Source organism: Vanessa atalanta, chromosome 27 (genome assembly GCF_905147765.1).
Source record: "Vanessa atalanta chromosome 27, ilVanAtal1.2, whole genome shotgun sequence".
Classification (NCBI taxonomy): Eukaryota; Metazoa; Arthropoda; class Insecta; order Lepidoptera; family Nymphalidae; genus Vanessa; species Vanessa atalanta.
Window position 1 is genome coordinate 1,209,651 of NC_061897.1, and position 26,435 is coordinate 1,236,085.

Consider the following 26,435-nt stretch of genomic DNA (forward strand, 5'->3'; position numbering starts at 1 on the left):
CGCCCGCACAACACAAAAGTCACTGAATGAACTGATGATCTGATGAATGAACGGCTATTGAACGGCGATTAGGTTAGAAGAGAACGAAGAATGAATTATACAGCTTCTTGATACCAGTTGTCTCTCTTTGACGATGCCGTTGCAGAAGTTGGTTTTCGATTTTCAATAGCATGTTGGTGCTGGAACGGCAGATATGATACTGTATGTGGGGCACGAGCCCTGGAAAGGTTTTTGTCGTGAAGCGATTGCCGATTAAATACGTTCGCAGGAAGTTTAGAATGGCCTCCATGTGGCCTCTTTTTTGAGGGTTTAATCGGCCGAGGAACGTCACTCGATGATACCTTGATCAGTTAAGGCGGTGGGATTACGGCTCCTGGAAGAAGAAAACGAGTACCATTAGCAAGTATTACTTCACATTATTAATCACTGGAAAAGTCGTATTTTCAGTACTGTAATTTATCTAACAAGGGAAAGTGAAGAGACACTCAAAAGGAAAACTATAGTTTACGACGGCTCGGTAAGGTTTGAAAACTTGAATCTCCATGCCATCAGCTCCAATCCTTTTTGTTTACAATACATTTCGCGCTCAGCCCTGAAGGAATACATTGTGAGGAAACCTGTGGCAGATCCGCAATGTTTGTCCACGAACAAACATTCGAGCAGTGTGGTAGCCCAGTATTGGGACATTTAGACGCTGTTACTTTCCTTTACAGTCTATCAAGATACCTAATCACAGATCTGGAAGCGCTATCACCAAAAAAGGAATGCAGACCCCTAATTATTATTTAACAAATTAATTCGACCACCAACGTCAGTCAGTAACTATTAAACGTGGATAATATCGCCTTCCATATTTGCATTTTACTATATGTAAACATATATCATATATTACAGTAAAATTAAATCCGGCTACCCCCTTAATAAGGGTTTAGGGGAGTCCCTCAGGCCTGAGAAGAGATCAGTCCAAGAAATTAAAGTAAAACGTATATAAATAGATAACTAACAGCCCCAATCCTATTCCTATCCCAAGGAGGATGTAACATAAGTAAATACTCTTCCATTACTCTAACCATTGGTCTAACAAAAAACGGTTATCGATGTACACACAAAAAAAATCCACCTAAGACCATACTTAATACACTGAATTACATTTCCTAAATTATACATCAAAATATTTTTTTATTCAAGAATGCTCATAAAAGCACTTTTGATCCGTCATGTTATACTGTTAAGTTTAAAACTACTGTTTATAAAAACTATTCAATCTAATGTTTATTTGAGCGCAAAACATATAAAATAATATAATATTTTAACAAATAAACTGACCTGACTGACTGACGGACCAAATGGGTAGTCTTAAACAATTTTCCGCATCCGTTCATAAACGACAGAATTATAAATGAAATACAACCAAACAGGGTACTTCCTTTTTATTTTGTCCCCAAAGAATTAAATTTATGTTTGAGTATTTTCAGATTTGTTTACATTAAACAAAAAACGATACTAAAAATGTTTTGATTAAATTTATATCCTAACCTTTGGTGCTAAGTTTGGTTTCGGAGTGACACCACACACGCGGAATCCACCGCGCACCCAACAAAGCGAAACCGCGTATAGTACGACACAATTTAAATGTAGCATCGACAAATTAAAAAAAAAAAACAATCGATCTTCAATTTGGCGAAATAAATGTATTTCGTCATATGATATGACCAATTATTACGTTTGAGTTAGGTTCATTATCGCGTAAGAACTAAATAAAGATTGTTGATTGTTAAGTCACTTAATTCAGATGTGATCGGTTTTACGAATTTTGCCGATGTTATATCAAAGGTGTTTTTTTTTGTATCGTGTATGTAGTAGTGCTGTTGGCCCTAATGCCCTTTACAGCGTCACCGGACGTTGGGGCGAGTACTAGACTCAGCCGTTTGAAGTTCGAGCCCTTTCGAGCTCGAAATTAACGTTCGTCCTGAGGGTGTCTCCCACGAGAACGCACCTCGGCTCAGAACGTCGTCGGTGGGGTGGGAAACACTTCTGATCGGAGCACTGATTGAATCTATTGACATCACTGCCGCCTCTGTGACGTCACTAATCTGGGTTAAGTTGTTTAGTAATAATCGAAATGTTTGAACCTGTCCGGTTCTGCGAACAGACTCGTACACGAACAGTAGCGTTACGTTGGCGAATACTGTGTGGTGCGTCGTCTCTCAGGAGTTCAGGACAAACACTAAAGCCTTCATCCATCAAGTTGGGTTCCCATTTAGTAGATTATATGTCTCAGAATTTCTTTACACTTTCTTTATCGATTACGTTGTCCACCGTTTCATTTGAAATAAATTATAAAAAACTTAAAACTCATCAATAACTTTAAAATTGGTCACGTTTATCTCCTTGGATTGTAAAAAGAGCAAAAAAATAACACAAGTTACCTCACGCAGCCGATCCGTAATAACCACCATGAAACTAAATCAGAAATGAACTAACTTTGCTGAAAGTAATACGACCCTACGTACGTACTACGTATTGTAATTATCCAAAGATTACACCTCGTAGATATGTTAAGTCAAATTATTTATTCCTTTGGCTATGTAAAAATAAAAAATAAAAAAATCGAAACGATTTTAAATATAACCATAGGCGTAAATAGTAATGGCATATACATATTTAGAATGAATGAATGAATAAAACAACGTTAATAATAACATTTCAAATATATATACAAGGTAAAAAAATATTTTATGATAAATAATAAATTTATCGTTTTATTTTGTATATATTATCTGTTATAATTAAATTTTACAGTAATTAATAGTTCACTCAAAATAATAAATATAAACGAGTTGTATAATTTTAATTATTCTGGAAATTACCAGAACAAAACGACACGTGGTTTTCCCACCATTTTTCCTGAGCCATTTAAAACAATTACCTAAATGGAATAAAGATTAAGATCCATTAACATTACTATTTTATCTGTGGTTTTTAATCTAAACTCATTTTTACAAAATGACACAATGCAAAATGGCGGGAAAATGCCGACGAGATTCTGGATTTTAATCTATGACGTGTAAACTACAACGCGCATCGCGCTACATCTTCCAAATAAATATGTAGGTCGACATATAAGGTATGTACTGACACACATTACGTATTGTTGATTCAACGGATTCGTATTACATTCATCATAATTTTATAAACAATTTCAACTAAATATTTATAAATATTGTTTTTTTTTTTTTTTAATTTAATATCCAATTTTCTCGAAGGTTGCAGAAAACACAAATCCGAAATAATTAATTCCAAAATTAAAATTTTATTCCTAAAAGAACGTCAATTTAAAAAAAAACCGATTGGCTGAGAGCACTAAAATCACCAAATCAAATATGGAACACATTCATAAAATTAATTAAAAAAAAAACAACACTAAAACCTATAAAAAGAATCAAAAACAGGAAACAGTAATTGTAGCACAAAGACCATCAATTCATCCTAATTCACAGAAGCTCACCTTGGACACCGTCCTTGTCACAATAACACAACAATATCCAGTAAACGACTTATTCAGAAAACCTCAGCCATTTTGGCGAATATCCACTTCAGTATAGCCATAATCCAACCGTCACCGTCTCTTAGGAACATGGTTCAAACCACCATTATTCGCGAAAAATTATGACATATTCGTATATGTGCGAAGTCCTCAAGACTCTATTGCTAAATTGGTAGCAAGACGGTCAAATGAATAAATAAGGAACATCGTTAATTCGCTGACCAATGGCGGCCGGGGATGTGTAGAATTGGACCATTTTGCTTGCAGGGTCACGCGATTGACGGGTCAAGACGATGGGTACATAGCCATTGTATCGGGTTCTGCACGTTTCGCTGGGGATTTTGTTTGTAAAACATCTGCCTGAAATTTTGCAGACAATTGATGAATTGCAAAATTTTATAATTAATGGCATTCTATTTTCAAAATATGTAGTCTTATGAGAAAATAAAAACTATAACTTTTCGGATCAAAACAAAATGGTGTTATTTTTTCAAAATATTTTTTTATAGTTTTTTATGTGTACCGTACACATAAAAAAGTCCAAATATACAAAATCATGAATAAAAAGGGTTGTATAAAAAAAAGTTTTAGCATCCAATAACGTTATTAAAATTCTTCTCGTCAAAACTCGGTGACTTCAACTTCGTTAATATTTTACGAGTACAAATTTCCGGAGCAATATTTAAGTAACAAAATAAAGTTTAATTCAAAGATGGCGTCCACCATGACAATTAGAGACAATCAGTTGTAATGAGAAGCGTGCAACTGTCGTTTCTTTTAATTGAAATATATTGAAGACTATTAAATATTGTTTCGAGGAGTTCGCTTAGCAAATTTTATTGGTATGGGACCATCTTAAGAATATGTAATATGCGCCCTTGTAAATAATATATATGTCGAAATTAAATACATACGCGTATTTGTGACGTAGTATGGAGGACCCTTTAAATAATCTGAAAACGACTTTTACTACGATCAATCGATCGATTGATACATGTTTTATTCCATGACATTTTTTATTAATTTGAAATAGACAAACTTGCAAAACGATCTCTCAGTGGTAAGAGGTCCCCACCGCTGTTAGATATATTAACCATCCTTTACTGCGTCGATGTGCATCCAACTAAGACGTCATATCCCTTGTGCCTGTAGTAACACTGGCTAATTTATTTATATTAAGTATTGCTGTTTGGCGGTAGAACATGTTATTATGCTAACCTACCCAGACGAACTTGCACAAAGTTCTAACCACACCGAGTAACTATTTTATTAGCAGTGAAGATTTTTGCGACCGTCAAAGTCGAATATCAGATTTTTCTCCATCACGTTACTAAAATTGACATCTCATGTCAGTTCTTTCAACAAATGCAGGTTTTCTACCGACGAATTCCTTCACAATCGATCAAAAATGTTTAGTAAATACAAACATAAAATACTTAAGGCTTACTATAGAACCCACGCTCATTGGTTAAGTTCTTAGTAAGCCGACATAACCCTTAAAAAAAATAAAAACAAATCTATTATTTCAAGATATAAAGATCGTAGAAATGCGCCAAATACGCGTTCGCAAACTTTGCCTATGTAAATAGAGGGGGGTAGTAAAGTTTCATTATCATTACATGCATGAAGTTATGAACAAATGGCTAATGTTAAAAAGCTGAATAGTTTGTTTGTTTGATTGAATGCGCCAATCTCAGGAACCACTGGTCCGATTTGAATAGTGTCCGATTTCAGTGTTAGATAGCCCATTTATCGAAGAAGGCTATAGGAACGGAAGCCTATAGCATATAGTCCATCACGCTACGACCAATAGGCGCGGGGTATTAATGAAACATGTTACAAAGATAGGGAGAAATTATTATTTTTGAGACAACGTTTAACGGTTCTACGGTTAACGGTTAAACTTTCACAAATATCATGTAAGTATGACAGAATCTGTAATATAGCAGAGCGAAGTCGCGACGAGCAGCTAGTCTGCTTGTATAAGACGTAAGGGTAGAAGTGAGATATTATTACACGTGGGCTTTTAATAATAAAAATACTTTGGGGGAGCCTCAAATTCAAGACATTTAAGACGTATGATATAATATTAGTCTTCCTCGGTTATCAACTTTTTTTTATTTATACCAGGTATACAGACAAAGATATTATGACATACTGCCAATCTTGAGATTTAAGCTGTTTCGTACCTGTTCTTTTAATTCATACCCTTTAAAATATTAATGTTTGACAACAGAATTTTTAATACATATTTAAAATATGTTATCTGGCTTTACGTAATATAGTTAGCAATTGTGGACTTCAATTCATTTGCTTTATTCTATTTAATAGGCGTTTAGACTTATTTCAAATATTCTTTGACAAATTAATGTATCTTTCCAAATGCTGTTAGTATCCAATGACGTCACCTGGTACATGTACCGTTAACAAAACGATTTACTATTAATTTTTACATTTTATTAATTTATGGTGAAGTTTGACCAAAATAAGTAAATATGTTCTTAGAAATAGTTTTTGAAAAATAGTATTTAATGTGAACCATAGATTATATCAGATATTACCAACATTATTTTTATGGAATTGGTTGGCGAATGTGCATATAGGCCACCTGATTGTAAGTGGTCACCGCCGCCCATAGACAATGGCGCTATAAGAAAGCCACCAACCTTAGGAACTAATATGTTTTGTCCCATGTAGTAGCCTGTGGTTACACTGGCTCACTCACGCCTCAAACCGGAACACAACAATATTGAGTACTATTGTTTGGCGGTAGAATATATATATAAATACTTCTTATAAACTATATGAGAATAGGAATAGATAAATTATATTCAGACCTAAGTTTAAGCTCCAAAACCTCCAAAACCTTTACCGAGAAAGAAGACATTGGGAGTTATTACGGATCCCTTGGATCGGAATCATCAATCAATCAATCATTAATTCGCTAACCACATAATTATACATTAATCATCTATATTCAAAACAGGCAACACTGGTTTCTTTTTTACTAAGTACAAGATAATGTCGTCCTGACCGATTTTGATCACGGCGACTAATCTCAACGGAGACCAGCCAACTACACTAGACACAATACAGAGCACAAATGTGCGCGCAACACAGCTGCACTCTACTCCCTCAATCTCATAATCCAATGGGACGTCATAATCAAATCCTACACGACCGAAATGACTTAAGACGCAGGTCCCGTCTCACGTGCCTTCCGAGGCACGAGAGTGTGCACACATCTAAATTTCAGACTCGGCCTGCTACTAAGAAAGATTCGATAGAATAACCCAATATATTTCTATTGAACTGTCCAAGACCTCGGGAACTACGGCCTCATATCTGCCCACTAGACCAACGAGGCAGCCAAGTACATACAGTAAGTATCATTATAATTCAATACATAACTTATGTATGGAAGTCACGCTACTGTATTTATTAATTATTTATTAATTCAACATAAAGTGATAAAGTTTATAATTCCATTAATTAGTATCTATCATAAATTCTAAGAACGTGTAATAAACGTCGATAAAAGTTTTTCTAATTGTATTGTTTATCATGACAGAGTCATCATACTTACATCTTACAGTACTCGTGCGAAATTCATAAAACTCAATAAATATCACCCCCCTTTTTACCCAATTCTAAAAAATTTACACTTATTCGCCATCGTATCGAAAGATAATCGTCATATCGTAATGAGACAACGGTCGAGTTGCGATTCGAAGTTTCTTCCGAATAGATTCGGGAATTCGACCCCAAGATTATAAGTTATTTTAACGTCAAACATCAACAAATCTCCTTGGTTTGTTGTGTTGCGGTTTGAACGGAATCTGAGCTAGTGTAGCCAGTGTAATTATAAACAAGACTTATAATATTTTCGATCTCGTGGTTAATATCGAAACCAGAACACAACGCTACTAGGTATTGCTGTGTTTGAAGAATACCCTCTTCCTGCCTGTGTACAGGCATAAGGGACATAACATCTTAGTTCCCAAGATCGATGGCGCATTGGTTATATAAGAAATGATTAATATATCATACCGCGCCAATGTCTATAAGCAGTGGTGACCACGTAACATAAGGTGGCCCATTTGCCAGTTCGATGCCGTAAAATAATGATTAAAAAGTACTGAAAGGATGGACATAGACTGGAAGGAACTGGAACTTAGAACAATCTTTGACAAAAATTCTTACTTTTGTGCAAACAGTCAAACCAAAACTATTAGATATATTTTGATGAAACTCTGTTTAAAGAACAGCGATTATTCAAGTTTAGTATTATACTGCAATAATATGAGACTAAAGGTCTAAAGAAAACAATAGTCGACTCACCATTAATGTTATCCCAACACCAAAAAAAAATTCGTAGTCAATCGATCACCAACAATATTCCATTCGAAATCTTCATTACCGACTCCAAGATGGCCGGTCTAATTTTTTCCATTAATATTTTTGGAAGAGCAAGCGATAAAACTGTGCTCGTCTCTCTCTAAATGCGTCTTAATGTAGTTCTCTCTCCCTTTCGAAGGGTGCACGAACACTTGACGTGATGTAACTTTATATCTGGGAAAAATAGAAAATATAATTTATTAGATACATTTTTCATTTAAATAAAAACATTATTTTTTCTTTAAACGTTGGAATTCATTTAAGTCTTTCCTATTTGTGTCATAGGTGTTACATTTTTTAAAATTACTATGTCTGAGTTAAACCAATAAAAATATTAAGAGATTTTTTATTTGTAATTTTTAGTCTGCCACTGGTGTTACGTCGTAGATGAGTTACAAAATTATATTAGAACATTTTTAGCGCGAAAACGCTGACAAAAAAGGGATGTGATAAAATTCATTTTTTGTATCGTAGTTTACGATAGTAATCATACTTTAAACGTCGATCAAAACGTGATTTATTTAAACTTCGACAAGTTGAAGATTAAGACCACTTCATATAACATATGAAGTTACATATGGCATGCAGATTATCATTGAAAAATTCATTAAAAAATTGCTTTAAAAAATAGAAAAAAAAAATACAAAAACTATATTTATGAATGAAACTCATGATGACGTGTTTTTCGTAAAAGTAACGCAGTTCCTATACTACTATACCTACGGCTCGAGTTACACGCCATTTAGACGTCCGTTATCTTATGCGAAAATCTAATAGCAAGAAGGGAAGACACTTATTTCACAATTACCGATAAACAAACCAATTTAGACAATGCTCAGTAATAGTAGCTCTTATTCCTTTGGGATAAGGATATTAGTGTTGCCAGTGTCGTCAACTGCGTTCAGTTTAAGTGGAATTTATTGTAGTGAGTTTGAACCGGTGCTCACGAGATGGGTACAGTTTTAATTTCTAGAAGGTTGAGATGAGTGGGAAACGAGGGAAACCAAGTTCGTGATGAGGGAGAATGTATAGTAGTTTAAATCTATTAAAAGTTGTTTTAAATGTATACTAAAATGTAAACTATATTAAGGGTGATACTTCCTGCGAGTACGTACCTTAAATTTTATTCAATTAAAATAATATTAATTACTGATACTGTTCCTAATATTACACTAATTAAAAAAAAAACCACAACTTTTAATAATAGCTTACAATGATTTTCTTTATTTTATTTTTTTTCTTTTTATTATATCTATTCATATATGATATCCATTTCAATCATTTAAATATATAAATAATCCGGTAAAATTATATAATATTAAACATTCTCAATTCGAAAAATCAACGACTCACCAAAAAGCGTCGTATGCACGAATATATAGAACGGCGGCCATTTTGAAAACGTACTTTTTTCAAAATTAACCTTTTTTTTTGGCGTCAGAGGCAACGATCCGCGGTCAAATCCGAACACTGTCTGGATTGCATGTGCCTAGTGGGACAATGAGGGGGACACAATTGGTGCATACAATGACCAATGATGAGTGATTTTGGGGCCAATTTCATTCATTAACTGTACTTAGTAATACAGATAATATATTTCTTATTCAACGACAGTATTATTTAATTCTGATTTTCTATATTCAAATATGTCATACGTCAAATATAAAACATTATAGCGCGCTTATTTGAAGTTTACTGACGGCAAAAAAAATGTTGCCAACTTTTGCACAGTGACCTAAATATTTATTTTACACAAAATTAAAATGATACTTAACATTAATTAAATATGATTTTATTTACTGATATAAACTTCAAAATTGTATTTAAATTAGTTTAGTTTCCAATAAATACGAGCGGAGTCACGAACAATAACTAGGAAATTAAAAAAAAATCAATCGCATTATAACATGAGATCATTCCATATAATGTTATGCAAGTTTGAACATCAACGATTTAAAATCTATTATGGATGCGGCAATGTCACTAATGTCGTATCTAATCAAAAGTATTTACTAAATTATATACAAGTGAAAGGGTAATCATATAAAATATATTAATATACGAGTACCCTATTTATTACCCTGATTAACATATATTATATTAATTTATGAATAAATTATAAAATCTTTTGTTAAAAGATGCTGTGTCATCTCTGTTTCGACTTCAATTCGTTTCGAAATCAATGTCAGAAAGTAATCATTTATTATTTTATTTTAAACTCAGGCCCGTCTTAGTCAATGGCGAAAGGGGCGTAAAAGCCGGACGCCGCGCGTTTGACAACAGCCAATAATAGACAACTATTGGACCATCGGTGAGGCACCCCAGGTATATTAAAATTATCTGTTGGGGGAGGAAAGATCGCAGAACACTACTTGCAACCGGACACTTGTGCTGAAGTTGCTGTTTAGTTAAGAGTATTATACCAGCTAAAAACGATAACGTCCGCTTCGTAATTTGGCTACAGCACGAAGCGTGATATTATATATATATTTATATTATTAATAGTAAGAATATAATAAACATTTACGGTTAACCTTATAGTAAGACAGTTAAATCATAAACAAAAAGAATTTACCTGAGTAGTTTATGAAATGCCATATCGGTGGAAAAATAATATACCAATATTTAATATCATTTGTTGTATCTCGACATATCCTCCTCTCAGCACCTCAAAGTATGGCTGCAAGACCTCTTATTGGGGGAAGCTTTCGTACACAAATTTATTTCGTTTAAGTTTGTTGCAACAAAGAGATAATTACAACAACATCAGCAGCCAACGTATTTTTAATCCCGTAATCTTTCAAGACTCAATTAATCAAAGAATGTCATTGAATGAAGTCATTATTTTTCATAATGAAATACTTAACCATCGATAGCTACGGTTAATTAACGAAATTGCGTGAAATCACATTAATTGTAGAAATATTTTAAAAGTATTTGTTGATATTTTATTTCCTCATTATATACGACCCAAGAACAATAGGTAATATGTACAAGTGCTTTGTTTTTGTGAAGTGATAAAGTTTATGAGTCTAAGTAAATACGGCGGTGTTGCGATCGCCTAAGCCCTATACTTAACAGACACAAGTACTAATTGGTACTGGTAAAATATTGTATCAGATCAAGGTTACGGGAATAGAGGATCCAACACCTTTACAATAAATGAAACACAGGACCTAGCATACGAGACGGTTATCCTCAACAAACGATGTCGACAACGAGAAAGCAATTGTACGTTAGCATATCCCGTGTAGAAACAAAATGTTACACGAAAAATCTCATAAATACTCAGGGACATAATTCAAATGATTACAGTGATAACGCAGCAGGAAACTATTTAAGGCATAACCGGCGACACTTCCAAGGAGATTCTGGATTACACCTATAAATTACGACCCGTTTTAGAGAATAACAGACCAGCCTTAGAATTCAGAATCCCACGAAGACCAGCAACAGTCAACAAAGTTGTAAGCAAAGATAAAGATGTGTCAATAAAATTAGACGAAAGGTGCCTACTGATTATTATTAACGTGTATTATGATAAATTGCATGACGATCGAGTCAGAAGTTAAGACGTAAAAATATATCAAATAAACTCACAGAATTAATATTTGCAAGAAATAATAAAATACGTTTGATATTTTTTTACACAAGCAACTACTCTGTACTCTGTACACTTACCATTAGAATAGTTATTATGTTTTTAATATTTCCATTAATATAGTAAATAGCTGTGCCCGCGACTTCGTGCACGCTTGAATTTAACAAAGAGGTATTTTTCAGTTCGCAAATTTTACTATAACTGATTAATGATATATTAGGCAGCTTTTGTCATATTAAGTCGTTAGTGGGAGGCACCCGTCATGACGGCGGGGTGGTTGTATACGCGAGGGCTGCGCATACGGTACCGGAGAGCATTTTGACATTACGGCGTGACTTTATTATTATTTTATTTATAATTTTAAAATAAACGTAGCCTAAGATCAAGTCCTTATTACATCAGCTGTCTGCCAGTAAAAGTCCCATCAAAATCGGTCCAGTCGTTCCAAATGTTTTGGTCAATGTACTGTACATATATACATACGTATATGCATTTACTAAAAAGCGGTTATTTTAATATTACAAAAAGACACTCCAATTTTATTATATGTATAGATTAAAAATAAATAACATTGTCTAAAATAATTACAAACACAGAACACGTAATTAAATTAATATTCAAATAGAAAGATATCACATCCAATTTTCGTACAGCAATGATTAATCAGTCTCATTGTCGTAGCAGCTATACGGCACACGTGTAGTTATCATGTGTGAGTGAGTGAGTGTATTCACACATACACACGTATTGACTTTTCAGTGTTTAGTCAACGTGTAAAATGTTTCAAGGATGCTAACCATTCATGGTTATCATTTAAATTGAATTATTGACATAAAGACGAGACACACAACCCATATACGGAAATTATGAATTTTCAAAGACAGGATATATACGTCTACAAACAAAACGTCCGACAGGCTGCATCTTTTGGTATATATACATATATATATATATAGCTATCGCCCGTTGCTTCGTTCGCGTTATTGGTTGGTCGGCAGGTGTTAAACACAAAAAAAGTCCATATCCTTCCTCGGGGTTCAAGCGTTTTTCATACCAAATTTTTTCAAATTCGGTCAATATTTTGGACAAGGGTTTGAAAAGAACAACAGACAGTTACTATCGCATTTATAATAGTAGTATAGACATTGCTTTAGAAATAATTTAAGTTAGGTAACAAAAAAAAACAGATTTATTGCCCAAATCATTGTATTCAGTACACAACACGGACAAAAGGCTTAATGTCGGAAGGCCATCTCTTCTAATGAACCTTAAGGTTATTTAGAAATACCTAAATACATGAATACTACTACACTATTAATACAGTACTCTTTCGCACGTGACATTGGCGAAATAATCTACATATGTCCAAAATACAGTACTCAATATAAATAACACACATAAACGATATTTATTTAAGCATTATTTAATATTTCTTATTCAACTAGACGATTCGCGCGGTTTCGCCTGATTAAGCGTTCCTGCTCCTTCCCCGTGAGTCTCAGGAGATGATATAGCCTATAAACATCTTCAACGATTAGGCTATCAATGATCAGCGTCACAGAAAAATAGTCTTGTATATAATATATATAAATAATAGTCTTGGTACCTAATCTATTTTCATTATTTACTTGCTGGTAGGGTGCTGTACACCACCAGGGTCGGTACCACCCATTCATGTTCAACGAGCAATGTTACGTTACGTTGTATTACGGTTTAAAGGTTGAGTAAATTAGTGTAACTACAGGCACAAGTGTCAACATCTCATCATCAGTTCCCAAGGTTGGTTTCGCATTGGTGATATAAGGAATGGTTAATTTTTTTATGACGCCAAATTTTATGGATGTTGACCACTTACCATCAGGTGGTACCGATATATAATTAAAAAAAGAAAATAATTACTAACAATTAAATCAGTATACTGTTTTTTTTTTTTAATTCAGATAATGTACATATTATTACAAATGTATTTTCAACAACTAAGTATATAAGGTAATTTCCTACTAAAGCTTTTTTTTGTTTTCGTGGAAGTGGGGGTGAATGTGGAACACGCAAGTGCCCAAGACGCCAAGAGCGCCCTAGTACTCCAGAACACGCACTAAAAGACCAGCAGTACCCTCTCCGTCGTTCAGCGGGCGTCACGGGATCGCTTTCGTACTCCACCGTTAAAAGTATTTCAGCCTAGCTTAAACTTTAATATGGAGGCATGGAGGAGACCGTTGGTCTTATTTAGAGGAGCACTCTGTAGAGTGTACTTAGTAGTACTTGTAGTCAGTAGACTCGTTTAAGTATATTTTACGGCCCATCTTTTTTAGTCCACCGGCGCGTTTGTCTGCGATAAACTCAAAAACTACCAGATCGAAATCGATTTTTATACGATACAAATGGACGGAGGTCTAATTGAGATGTACAGGTGTATATAGGTATATATATAAAAGCGAAATACCACTCAGTGATTAATCACGAAATCTCTGAAACTATAACACTTACAAACTTGAAATTTCGCAAGTAGGTTCCTTATAGGGTGTAGACATCCGCTAAGAACAGATTTTACAAAACTCACGCGGGTAAAGCCGCAGGTTCAGCTAGTTATGATATAAACATTTTACGAAGACACTCTTACGTACCTAATTCTTTGCTTTGAAATCTGTTTTAAAACAAGAATTTGACTCTTACTTTACTGAGTTTCCATTTATGAAAAACCCTTGTTAGGAAATTCTCTATCTATCTCGCTTTCTCTCTCTTTCTCATGTGAAGTATATGGCCTATTACAATGAAAGTAGGAAAAAAGATTTACGTATTTCATGCGATTTGCTAATAACTCAGCTATGTTGCGCACAACTAAGAGTTTATGATTAATATATATTTATTTATTATTTACAATACAACACTATTACACTTAACTACTTATATCTACTTTAATTTTACTTCCAAAATAACGATAACAGATTCGTCGACGTTCAAAACGCCATTTTTTCGCAAAACCATAGTGAATATCATAGATTAATCGTGTCAATGATATCTCGTTAATTTGCTGTCAAATGTTGTTTATTTGGCTTTTTTCCTGTTATGGTTGGAATAGAGTATAGAAGGCATAAAAAAGAATTGAAGTACATTGAATGAACATGATATTTAAATAGTTTATTACAAAAAATTATCATTCGATTTAACAATAATTTTAATATTGATATGTCATTTGAATTATAAAAAACCCGTAAACACCTCAAAATGGTGATTCAACGATGCAACAGTCTGCAGTTTAGTCTTACTCTTCAAAGCTCCACATTCATCATTGTCGATGGAGAAGAAAACGCGCTGTACCCGAGAATGCACCAACGCCATTGAACACATCACACACGGTTCCCTTAACATATAAATATAATAACCAGTGCATAAATAGGGCCCTTCTTTTGATTTGTTTTTATCTTCCAGAACATTCTTATACTCTTTTTGATAATATTTCAAAGATGGAAATTTTTCTTTTAAATATGGCAACACATCTTCTGGTATGCCAACATATTCATTGTTATTTTTGTTTAAATTCCATACACCACCATCTTGTGTCTTTGCCACATTGTCTATGGCAAGCATCGCTGAATGCTGTACAGGATGGGCTTGTCTATTATCAAAAGACAAAGCAACAATGCTCATGACATAATTCAAATGATTACAGTGATAACGCAGCAGGAAACTATTTAAGGCATAACCGGCGACACTTCCAAGGAGATTCTGGATTACACCTATAAATTACGACCCGTTTTAGAGAATAACAGACCAGCCTTAGAATTCAGAATCCCACGAAGACCAGCAACAGTCAACAAAGTTGTAAGCAAAGATAAAGATGTGTCAATAAAATTAGACGAAAGGTGCCTACTGATTATTATTAACGTGTATTATGATAAATTGCATGACGATCGAGTCAGAAGTTAAGACGTAAAAATATATCAAATAAACTCACAGAATTAATATTTGCAAGAAATAATAAAATACGTTTGATATTTTTTTACACAAGCAACTACTCTGTACTCTGTACACTTACCATTAGAATAGTTATTATGTTTTTAATATTTCCATTAATATAGTAAATAGCTGTGCCCGCGACTTCGTGCACGCTTGAATTTAACAAAGAGGTATTTTTCAGTTCGCAAATTTTACTATAACTGATTAATGATATATTAGGCAGCTTTTGTCATATTAAGTCGTTAGTGGGAGGCACCCGTCATGACGGCGGGGTGGTTGTATACGCGAGGGCTGCGCATACGGTACCGGAGAGCATTTTGACATTACGGCGTGACTTTATTATTATTTTATTTATAATTTTAAAATAAACGTAGCCTAAGATCAAGTCCTTATTACATCAGCTGTCTGCCAGTAAAAGTCCCATCAAAATCGGTCCAGTCGTTCCAAATGTTTTGGTCAATGTACTGTACATATATACATACGTATATGCATTTACTAAAAAGCGGTTATTTTAATATTACAAAAAGACACTCCAATTTTATTATATGTATAGATTAAAAATAAATAACATTGTCTAAAATAATTACAAACACAGAACACGTAATTAAATTAATATTCAAATAGAAAGATATCACATCCAATTTTCGTACAGCAATGATTAATCAGTCTCATTGTCGTAGCAGCTATACGGCACACGTGTAGTTATCATGTGTGAGTGAGTGAGTGTATTCACACATACACACGTATTGACTTTTCAGTGTTTAGTCAACGTGTAAAATGTTTCAAGGATGCTAACCATTCATGGTTATCATTTAAATTGAATTATTGACATAAAGACGAGACACACAACCCATATACGGAAATTATGAATTTTCAAAGACAGGATATATACGTCTACAAACAAAACGTCCGACAGGCTGCATCTTTTGGTATATATACATATATATATATATAGCTATCGCCCGTTGCTTCGTTCGCGTTATTGGTTGGTCGGCAGGTGTTAAACACAAAAAAAGTCCATATCCTTCCTCGGGGTTCAAGCGTTTTTCATACCAAATTTTTTCAAATTCGGTCAATATTTTGGACAAGGGTTTGAAAAGAACAACAGACAGTTACTATCGCATTTATAATAGTAGTATAGACATTGCTTTAGAAATAATTTAAGTTAGGTAACAAAAAAAAACAGATTTATTGCCCAAATCATTGTATTCAGTACACAACACGGACAAAAGGCTTAATGTCGGAAGGCCATCTCTTCTAATGAACCTTAAGGTTATTTAGAAATACCTAAATACATGAATACTACTACACTATTAATACAGTACTCTTTCGCACGTGACATTGGCGAAATAATCTACATATGTCCAAAATACAGTACTCAATATAAATAACACACATAAACGATATTTATTTAAGCATTATTTAATATTTCTTATTCAACTAGACGATTCGCGCGGTTTCGCCTGATTAAGCGTTCCTGCTCCTTCCCCGTGAGTCTCAGGAGATGATATAGCCTATAAACATCTTCAACGATTAGGCTATCAATGATCAGCGTCACAGAAAAATAGTCTTGTATATAATATATATAAATAATAGTCTTGGTACCTAATCTATTTTCATTATTTACTTGCTGGTAGGGTGCTGTACACCACCAGGGTCGGTACCACCCATTCATGTTCAACGAGCAATGTTACGTTACGTTGTATTACGGTTTAAAGGTTGAGTAAATTAGTGTAACTACAGGCACAAGTGTCAACATCTCATCATCAGTTCCCAAGGTTGGTTTCGCATTGGTGATATAAGGAATGGTTAATTTTTTTATGACGCCAAATTTTATGGATGTTGACCACTTACCATCAGGTGGTACCGATATATAATTAAAAAAAGAAAATAATTACTAACAATTAAATCAGTATACTGTTTTTTTTTTTTAATTCAGATAATGTACATATTATTACAAATGTATTTTCAACAACTAAGTATATAAGGTAATTTCCTACTAAAGCTTTTTTTTGTTTTCGTGGAAGTGGGGGTGAATGTGGAACACGCAAGTGCCCAAGACGCCAAGAGCGCCCTAGTACTCCAGAACACGCACTAAAAGACCAGCAGTACCCTCTCCGTCGTTCAGCGGGCGTCACGGGATCGCTTTCGTACTCCACCGTTAAAAGTATTTCAGCCTAGCTTAAACTTTAATATGGAGGCATGGAGGAGACCGTTGGTCTTATTTAGAGGAGCACTCTGTAGAGTGTACTTAGTAGTACTTGTAGTCAGTAGACTCGTTTAAGTATATTTTACGGCCCATCTTTTTTAGTCCACCGGCGCGTTTGTCTGCGATAAACTCAAAAACTACCAGATCGAAATCGATTTTTATACGATACAAATGGACGGAGGTCTAATTGAGATGTACAGGTGTATATAGGTATATATATAAAAGCGAAATACCACTCAGTGATTAATCACGAAATCTCTGAAACTATAACACTTACAAACTTGAAATTTCGCAAGTAGGTTCCTTATAGGGTGTAGACATCCGCTAAGAACAGATTTTACAAAACTCACGCGGGTAAAGCCGCAGGTTCAGCTAGTTATGATATAAACATTTTACGAAGACACTCTTACGTACCTAATTCTTTGCTTTGAAATCTGTTTTAAAACAAGAATTTGACTCTTACTTTACTGAGTTTCCATTTATGAAAAACCCTTGTTAGGAAATTCTCTATCTATCTCGCTTTCTCTCTCTTTCTCATGTGAAGTATATGGCCTATTACAATGAAAGTAGGAAAAAAGATTTACGTATTTCATGCGATTTGCTAATAACTCAGCTATGTTGCGCACAACTAAGAGTTTATGATTAATATATATTTATTTATTATTTACAATACAACACTATTACACTTAACTACTTATATCTACTTTAATTTTACTTCCAAAATAACGATAACAGATTCGTCGACGTTCAAAACGCCATTTTTTCGCAAAACCATAGTGAATATCATAGATTAATCGTGTCAATGATATCTCGTTAATTTGCTGTCAAATGTTGTTTATTTGGCTTTTTTCCTGTTATGGTTGGAATAGAGTATAGAAGGCATAAAAAAGAATTGAAGTACATTGAATGAACATGATATTTAAATAGTTTATTACAAAAAATTATCATTCGATTTAACAATAATTTTAATATTGATATGTCATTTGAATTATAAAAAACCCGTAAACACCTCAAAATGGTGATTCAACGATGCAACAGTCTGCAGTTTAGTCTTACTCTTCAAAGCTCCACATTCATCATTGTCGATGGAGAAGAAAACGCGCTGTACCCGAGAATGCACCAACGCCATTGAACACATCACACACGGTTCCCTTAACATATAAATATAATAACCAGTGCATAAATAGGGCCCTTCTTTTGATTTGTTTTTATCTTCCAGAACATTCTTATACTCTTTTTGATAATATTTCAAAGATGGAAATTTTTCTTTTAAATATGGCAACACATCTTCTGGTATGCCAACATATTCATTGTTATTTTTGTTTAAATTCCATACACCACCATCTTGTGTCTTTGCCACATTGTCTATGGCAAGCATCGCTGAATGCTGTACAGGATGGGCTTGTCTATTATCAAAAGACAAAGCAACAATGCTCTGCAAATTCGGATCAACGACTATCGTTGCATTTATATTTTTAAATGTCCTGTCAATAGAATCAATGTTATACTTAATTGAATAAAATTTTGCAACTTCGAAAGCTACTTTCATGTATAATCTGTGATTTTTTAAATCATATGAGGGAAAGAATTCATCTCCCGTCAGTTTTTCCAAGTATTTATTGGGATGAAAGTTGCACGACCAGATGCGTTTCGTTTCTTGAAAATGTCTGTCGATTTTTGGAGGATTCAAAGGCACTTCGACTTGCTTGAAATATTCAAACATATCTTTCAACTCGGGCACGTAACACTCAATAAAATCTTGTATCGATGATGTGTCATTAAAGAAATTTGTCGGACACAGAATCACATCCTGCCGTCGCACTCTCTTCAAATGTTGCAGTTCCTTCAATGGAATCTTTTGATTCAATGTTAGAATTGTTTTTGATATATTCTTCACATCTTTTATATGACCGACGAATACTTTAACCAACTTCAGCGGTGAATCAAACTCATCACTGAGAACTGCTTTTAAATTTTTCTTATTATCAATCAATTGTATATATCTATCGAAGATGTCGGTGGGAATTTCACAGTGGCTGTCTGAATGTTTTAATTTCTTCACTGGTGGTCCGATTTCCATTTCATATCCTGTCTTTATACTTGTTATATTTCTTTGCTGAAAATAGAGAACAGAAGCACTTTTTCATAATCACTGAGTAGAATTTGTTTTTAAACAAAATCAATTTATCGTTATATGTTGAAAAGTCAATTCAATTGTTTAATTTATATTGTATTGATCATACATATATATACTTGCTCGAGTCTTAAACAAATTTTTGTAAGTTGTTTTCTATGTGTAAAAACCTGTTAAATATATAAATATGTAGTAATTCTGTATGTTTGTAAATGTTTAGATGTGTGAATTATTAACTTAAATGTAAATAAAAGAAAATGATTAATTAAATTGTTCTCCACACTTCTGTTGTGTATGATGTTTATTTTTAAAATAATTTTTTTCTTGAACATTTCAAATGTCACTTCAAAAAACATTGAGATTTATAATTGGTTTAACTTCAGAGTATGAGAGAGAGATAGAGAGAGATAACAAAGATTGCAGATAGTAGAATATATTACATATTGATTTAAATAAAATGTAAGAAGTGTTTCAAAGATTATCTTTTTCAATAAATTACAAGCATTAAATCATTAAAAATAGGTTAATATCGCTTATTTGGGTAAAAAAATGTATAAATAGCTGTTTTTATTGATGTATAGAACGTAAATGATAAGAAATGTTGAATTTATAAAGGAAAATAACGATAAAATTAATGTTGTTGACATTACTGATAATTATTCCGCTTATTATTTCAAATAAGAAAATATCAAGTACTCACAGTAACGCGCCACATCGCTGAATACATAATCACATAACTGATTCGTCTCATTGATAAATATTAACCATAGGAATATATAAAAATAAATAAAATACTTAAAATCTTACCAAACACCGACTGCAGCACTAAAATTTCATAGATGGCGTAATTTCTTCGTGAAGCTTTATGTATATCCGTGATTATAGAAACTTGAAGCACGTTTAATGTAGTAATTTCTTCGGTAAGCTAAATTGTATTTATTTGTCACACACGTAAATTAGTAAAATAACGCAGCCATTAGACATAATACTAAAAGTAAAATGGTTTCAATTACAAAACGTGGCTTATCATTGACGTCTGAAGGTATGATTAGAATACGTAGCAATGCGATTGGCTGATATTATGAACAGGAAAAATATTGTCCAATTGCGATTTAGAATCGCAAATATAAATTGACAAACGAAACAAATATAATATTTTATGAGGTATGTTACGTTTAACGCAATAATTCTTAAATAAACAACGAAACGTCAGGATGTTTCTTTTTATAATACTGAATACCTTAAATAAAATATTTTTCCCGCGAGTAAAAAAATATTTATAAAAGAATTAGTTCAAATTGAAATCATAATGTGTCTTCTATATAAAATAGATACCATGGAAATTATATTTCATACACTGTTTGTATTGAACTATTGTTTTTTACTGTAATTGGTTGTACATATTCGTTTCATCATGTTAGATGTTAAAGTTAAGCTGGCGCTAAGTACTTGTTGTTGAAATTAATTATTATTTAGTTGTTAGTAAGATTCTCATAAATAAATAGTTGAAAACTAGACAAAATAAAATAAAACAAATTAATTAAAATTAACCATTACTTTGCCGGATATAATAAAGATATTAAATACTTTTCAAACCAAATTGACGAACACCAAATTTTTGACTCAGGGCAAATTAAAAAATGTAGTAAAAAGTGATAAGAATTTCATTTGTGTATTACATTCTAAAATTAAACGTTAAAATCATATCTATTAGAACGTTCGATATAGTACCCACCCACGCTAATAACAATTTTGAACCAACAAATCTTGTCCCAAAGTATTCCATAAGTTAAATATCAGATGACCACATCCTTAGGCGAATGAACAAACTAAGTAACTCAGCTATTAGTCCAAACCCACATCACAAGATTAATACACCAGTTCCCTAAAGCAATTAGGGGTTGGGAAAATTTCACAACTTGCTCGTAATATACCTAAATGTAACAAAACCACATTACTGAAAACAATAATAACACGGCTCAATTCCGATATTACTTGGTGAAGGATCAAATATAATTTGACACTTCTATAATAGTTTAAAATTAATTAGGTTGATTAAAAACAATTATTGAAATTGGATGCAACGCAAATAACATTTGAACGAAACGATTCTGACACAGAATGGTTTTGCTTCTGATTTTTTGTTGGAAGCATTAAAATGTGGGCCAGAATGAAATTATTAACAATTAAAAATAAATAAAAACGTCGATAAAATTATATCTATTAAATTCATTAATATATTTGTTTATACAATGTTTTGTAACAGTAATACTCAGTCAGTAAACTGAATTAAGAACAACGTACGTGTAAGAAAATTTACTTTTTGAAGTCATTTAAAAAGGGAAATTAAACGTTTGTTTTTTTGGGTTTAACTAAATCAATTAATATAGTATTTATACCAAAAAATTATTTACGATAGTTAATAAATATAATTGTACATTTTACATATAATGAAATAAAGATATTATTATTCTGTTATTTATGTATTTTTACACTAACTATCAAAGTAATGGGTTATTAAATTTGAATGATGTTTTTTTTTTTTTAAATTGTACTTATTCTAATTTTAAATTACATAAGAATAAAAACAACGAGATTTTTTTTTTTTATATTTGAGTACAAACTATAGATTATAATAGGTTACACAATACAAATAGTCTTTAAATAAGTTTACATATCAATAGTATTGTCTAAGTGCAGTATGTAGATGTCATATGTTTCTAGTATGTAGTAAAAGGTAATTAAAAAAATACGCTTTAATATTTGAATGAGATTTAAATTACAACGTATTTGAATATGTATATTTTTAGATTATACATGATTATACTTTCAAGAAATTGCATTGGATACATTTTAGAATTTACTTATTTTCTAAGGTCTGGTACCAAGCCTGGCAAGTTTCCGAGGCGATGTCACAGAGAGCAGACAAAACGCGGCCCGTGGAGTCATATTCTGAAAAAAAAATACAAAATATATCAACTAAGTTTCACTAAACTTTAAAAATATAAGGAAAAATATAAAAATATCAATTAAAAAGAACTTACCAATATTATTTCTTTTGCCGAAGATAGAGCCATTGAATGGAAGCTTTTTGTAATTGGCTTCGTTCAAATGGATTAGGCAGATGATGACGAAGATACCGAAGAAAATGGCAGCGCGCATCTTTAAACCTAGAGGATCACTTAATATATAAGCTTACAATGTTCAAATAACATTTACCTCCTCCTAAATTACAATATTATTTTACATTAAATTTAAAGTAAAAAAAAAAAAAAAACTGGTAGAATTAACAGTATACAATGGCAACATCTACATAATATAAAGGAGTGTGCAGAATGGTTCGATTGTAAAATTACTTTACAATAAGAATAATATAATTTATATATCTTATTGGAAAAACGATTTACGAAAAATTATTCCGTTTATGTACCACATCTACTTTTATTTATAAATTAGTATTGGTAACGTAGTGGAATACTATATTAAACTTTTAAAACCTTAATAGGAAAGAAATGTTTATTCAATGCTAAGATATCAAGTATCTGGTACTAAATTTACTTAGTAATAAAATCACTCTAAGTAAGCTTGCTAAGTTTGTATGAAATAATAATTATCGTACCTCTTTAAACTTCAGATAAGATCTTAAACTGTATACTCGAGTAAATCTCGAACTGAACTGATGCTGGTCTTCAGATTCAATATCATTTTATACTAGAGCTTCTAATAATCTAATAAGTATCTGCACAGCAAAAATGATTTCTTGTTAAAATTGCATTACTGGACAAATTGTTTGTAAGGCATTCTTTTTATTGAGTTAGTTTATTCATTTCGTAGATCTAAAGTCACAGTTTTAATTTTTAATATTTATATAACTCATATTATACATTATTTAATACATTTAAGAGCATGAAATTCAGGATTTTCACTTGAATAGTCTAAATTTAAAGTGAGTGAAATTGCAAATACTTATGTAATAATATTTTATACTAAAACCGCCAAGTCACCTTGCCTTTTCTGGTGTACATTTTATGTTTATTGGTTTAGCAGGTTCTTTAGTTAAACATGACAAACTTGTCCTTATTTATTAGTATTTCGTTGAAAAATGTTATTCGATTTGCGAGTAGGAGTAAATACTGACTTTCTCTAATATTCCGTAGAACATTTCTGTGGTTTAATAAGGTATTTTATCTCATAAAAGGCGATGGCACTAAGTTCATACTAAAAATATTTTCAAGCTGAATTCGTAGACCTCACCACCCTTTTAAACGCAGAAATAAAACGCGTGTTCAAAAATCATGGATGTTGAGAAAGGGGTAAAGTTTTGGGAACCCATAGGCCTTATTTTATTTGTCAATGAAATATATCTTTTATATAGGATTTATATTTAGAATCAAGATGGGTCAGTGGCTCTAGCACGTGATTCTTAATGTTAATTTATGTACATACATATATACTTTTTAAAATAAACACAGTCGGACGGACTTACATAAGGGCATCTCATAATAAATAGTACCCACCACTCACAGACTTTGGCACCGCCAAAAATATTTAATATTCCTTCAACGCGCTGCCAACCTTGGAGTCTAAGATATAAGACGGACATTATCCGTTATACCTCTAGTTATGAACCGGAATACAAGATGAGAGGAAGGTACCTACCCAGACGGGCTACCATAAAGCCCGGGTAGGTCCATTTTAAAAACCTAATAGATAAATGTGAAAGTGAGTTTCTTTACTTATTTATTTGTTAACCTTAACGTCTTAACTACTCTACCAATCGTCATGAAATTTCGAGAAACTTTTATTTAACTTTTTTTGTTGTTTTTTTTTTAGATCTGAGAGGGTTTGGAGCTTATTCCACCACGCTGATCCAATGAATTTTGGTAGAAACACACATTACAGGATAATTTCAGACATATAAAAGTTTTCTCAGGATTTTAAAAGTTTTCTCAGGATTTTTTCATTCACAGCCAAGTACGATTTTTCTTTGAATTATTTTTAAATCATTAGTGCTAGTGGCTTGAACTAACAATATTCGAGTATAATTATGCCACTTAGCCAGTAGCCCATCTCAGCTGCGAACATGAATAAAATTCAATCTATTTTATTAAAAAAGAACCAGATTTCTTGCTAGTTTCCTTTGTAGAATCTCTATATATATTTTAGTAAAAACATAATATAAATATAACGGAGTGAATTAGGATTGAGTTTGTGACTTTCCAGGTTTGCTCAGCGGCCTATATACCGTTCTGCTATTCAGGTTACCAGAAAAAAACATTTTTTGAAATAACCTAAAGAGGTTATAATTAAATTGACGTAAAATTGTTCTGTTAATTTTTGGTATGTACATAAAAAAATATTTAATGGATATTACAATGTAGCTCTTCTTTGAAATATAGCATCTATTTTTCAATACAAATCCAATAGGACCGATTCCAATTTTAACAAACAATAAACGCTTATAGTTATAATAGAGAGAACAGACATATAAAGTTTACTTTGAGTTCATACGCTCTACTCGTATCAATATTATGCACTAACGAAGTTTTCATCCCTCGAGCTTTAGCCTTATCAGTGTCAATATGCGGTCAGAATCCAATAATCCTATAATTGAGAGGACGTCCACCATGTCCTAATTTCGTGCTATAAAATGGAGGGAAAGGCTCTCTCGAAATCAGTTGACATCTCGTCTTCAACAGTGATACCAGTATAGGAACATTTACCACAAGTAAAGGTAACTTATTCTTCTTTATATAAAAAGTTATTCTTCTTTATTTAAAATATCAATATCTCTATGTTAAAATTGATTCTTTTGGTTATTTTCTTAGCCGTGTTTAAAAATATGTTTTTATTACAGATGATCGCATTGATGAGGCTCACCTTCGCTTTAACTCTTGTAGCAGTACTATTTTGCTTAATAGATTTGAGTGAAGCTAATTATAAAAACGCCCCCATGAATGGAATCATGTTTGGAAAGAGAGGACCCTCAGGTAATATTATTATAATTTACATCCTCTATTATTTTTGCAATAGACTGTGGCGGATTTTTTAATGTTTATAGTCAAATATAATTCATGAACAAAATTATTTTCGACGATATCACTTTTCGTTGTGCTACCAATAAAGAAGCAAAAAGCAGTGTGTAAAACTTCCAAAGATTAAATACGTTTATTATACAGACACTAGGCCGCTATAAACTGAATGCAGGCAGCAAACATTCAAAAACCTACACAGTGATAAATTCGAAGCATAAACACTGGCATTACAACAACTTTTCGTTTGCTTTTAGAATACGATTCCAGAGTCAAAACGCTGACAGCTCTGTGTGAGATTGCAACAGAAGCCTGCCAGACCTGGTTCCCATCGCAAGAAAATAAATAGAACACCGATTTATGAACATGGACGACGAGACAATATTGACAAGATTACAAAAAGATATATAATCGCACATAACATTTTTGCGAAATATTAAATGCTTTAAAATAATATAGTAATTATATTAGTAGAATTAGAAGTAGTAATTAACGCTTCATTAAAATTTTCCATAAAATTTTCGTATGTGACTGATATAAAAATATTAATAAAACAT

At 32.6% G+C, this 26,435-nt stretch overlaps 4 protein-coding genes and 1 long non-coding RNA gene across 9 annotated transcripts; 2 read left to right on the plus strand and 3 right to left on the minus strand.

The window, feature by feature from the left end:
• Positions 1-73: 73 nt before the first annotated feature.
• Positions 74-20,565, minus strand: LOC125074263. Of its 4 annotated transcripts, none has more exons than XM_047685551.1 (3): positions 20,547-20,565; positions 7,889-8,119; positions 74-373 (listed from the first exon to the last, which is right to left on the minus strand). In XM_047685551.1, exon 3 carries the CDS (start codon positions 287-289, stop codon positions 74-76), a length of 216 nt encoding a protein of 71 aa, XP_047541507.1. In that variant the 5' UTR covers positions 290-373; positions 7,889-8,119; positions 20,547-20,565. The 4 variants fall into 4 exon arrangements, with proteins under 4 accessions (XP_047541507.1, XP_047541505.1, XP_047541506.1 ...); XM_047685549.1 differs by lacking the exon at positions 20,547-20,565 and adding an exon at positions 10,521-10,751; XM_047685550.1 differs by lacking the exon at positions 20,547-20,565 and adding an exon at positions 9,299-9,399.
• LOC125074267 lies at positions 10,922-13,105 on the plus strand. Of its 2 annotated transcripts, XR_007120098.1 has the most exons (3): positions 10,922-11,176; positions 11,261-11,453; positions 12,992-13,105. It is a non-coding gene; the product is annotated as an uncharacterized LOC125074267 (long non-coding RNA). The 2 variants fall into 2 exon arrangements; XR_007120097.1 differs by lacking the exon at positions 12,992-13,105 and having other exon boundaries at positions 11,261-11,456.
• On the plus strand, positions 15,207-26,383 carry LOC125074265 (neuropeptide IMFamide-like). Its single transcript, XM_047685553.1, has 5 exons — positions 15,207-15,409; positions 24,680-24,820; positions 25,413-25,580; positions 25,704-25,836; positions 26,136-26,383. Exons 4-5 carry the CDS (start codon positions 25,704-25,706, stop codon positions 26,225-26,227), a joined length of 225 nt encoding a protein of 74 aa, XP_047541509.1. The 5' UTR covers positions 15,207-15,409; positions 24,680-24,820; positions 25,413-25,580; the 3' UTR covers positions 26,228-26,383.
• LOC125074262 (probable inactive tRNA-specific adenosine deaminase-like protein 3) lies at positions 18,665-20,937 on the minus strand. The gene is made up of 2 exons (XM_047685548.1): positions 20,654-20,937; positions 18,665-19,828 (listed from the first exon to the last, which is right to left on the minus strand). Exon 2 carries the CDS (start codon positions 19,790-19,792, stop codon positions 18,701-18,703), a length of 1,092 nt encoding a protein of 363 aa, XP_047541504.1. The 5' UTR covers positions 19,793-19,828; positions 20,654-20,937; the 3' UTR covers positions 18,665-18,700.
• LOC125074266 (neuropeptide SIFamide-like) lies at positions 22,624-23,516 on the minus strand. Its single transcript, XM_047685555.1, has 3 exons — positions 23,466-23,516; positions 22,891-23,016; positions 22,624-22,798 (listed from the first exon to the last, which is right to left on the minus strand). Exons 2-3 carry the CDS (start codon positions 23,006-23,008, stop codon positions 22,707-22,709), a joined length of 210 nt encoding a protein of 69 aa, XP_047541511.1. The 5' UTR covers positions 23,009-23,016; positions 23,466-23,516; the 3' UTR covers positions 22,624-22,706.
• Positions 26,384-26,435: the final 52 nt, after the last annotated feature.

Coding starts and splice junctions, on each gene's coding strand:
- LOC125074263 (XM_047685551.1), bottom strand. CDS start 289: ATGGAGGCCATTCTAAACTTCCTGCGAACGTATTTAATCGGCAATCGC.
- LOC125074262 (XM_047685548.1), bottom strand. CDS start 19,792: ATGGAAATCGGACCACCAGTGAAGAAATTAAAACATTCAGACAGCCAC.
- LOC125074266 (XM_047685555.1), bottom strand. CDS start 23,008: ATGCGCGCTGCCATTTTCTTCGGTATCTTCGTCATCATCTGCCTAATC. Junction 22,799..22,890: donor CGGCAAAAGAAATAATATTG/GTAAGTTCTTTT, acceptor TTTTTTTTTCAG/AATATGACTCCACGGGCCGC.
- LOC125074265 (XM_047685553.1), top strand. CDS start 25,704: ATGATCGCATTGATGAGGCTCACCTTCGCTTTAACTCTTGTAGCAGTA. Junction 25,837..26,135: donor TGGAAAGAGAGGACCCTCAG/GTAATATTATTA, acceptor GTTTGCTTTTAG/AATACGATTCCAGAGTCAAA.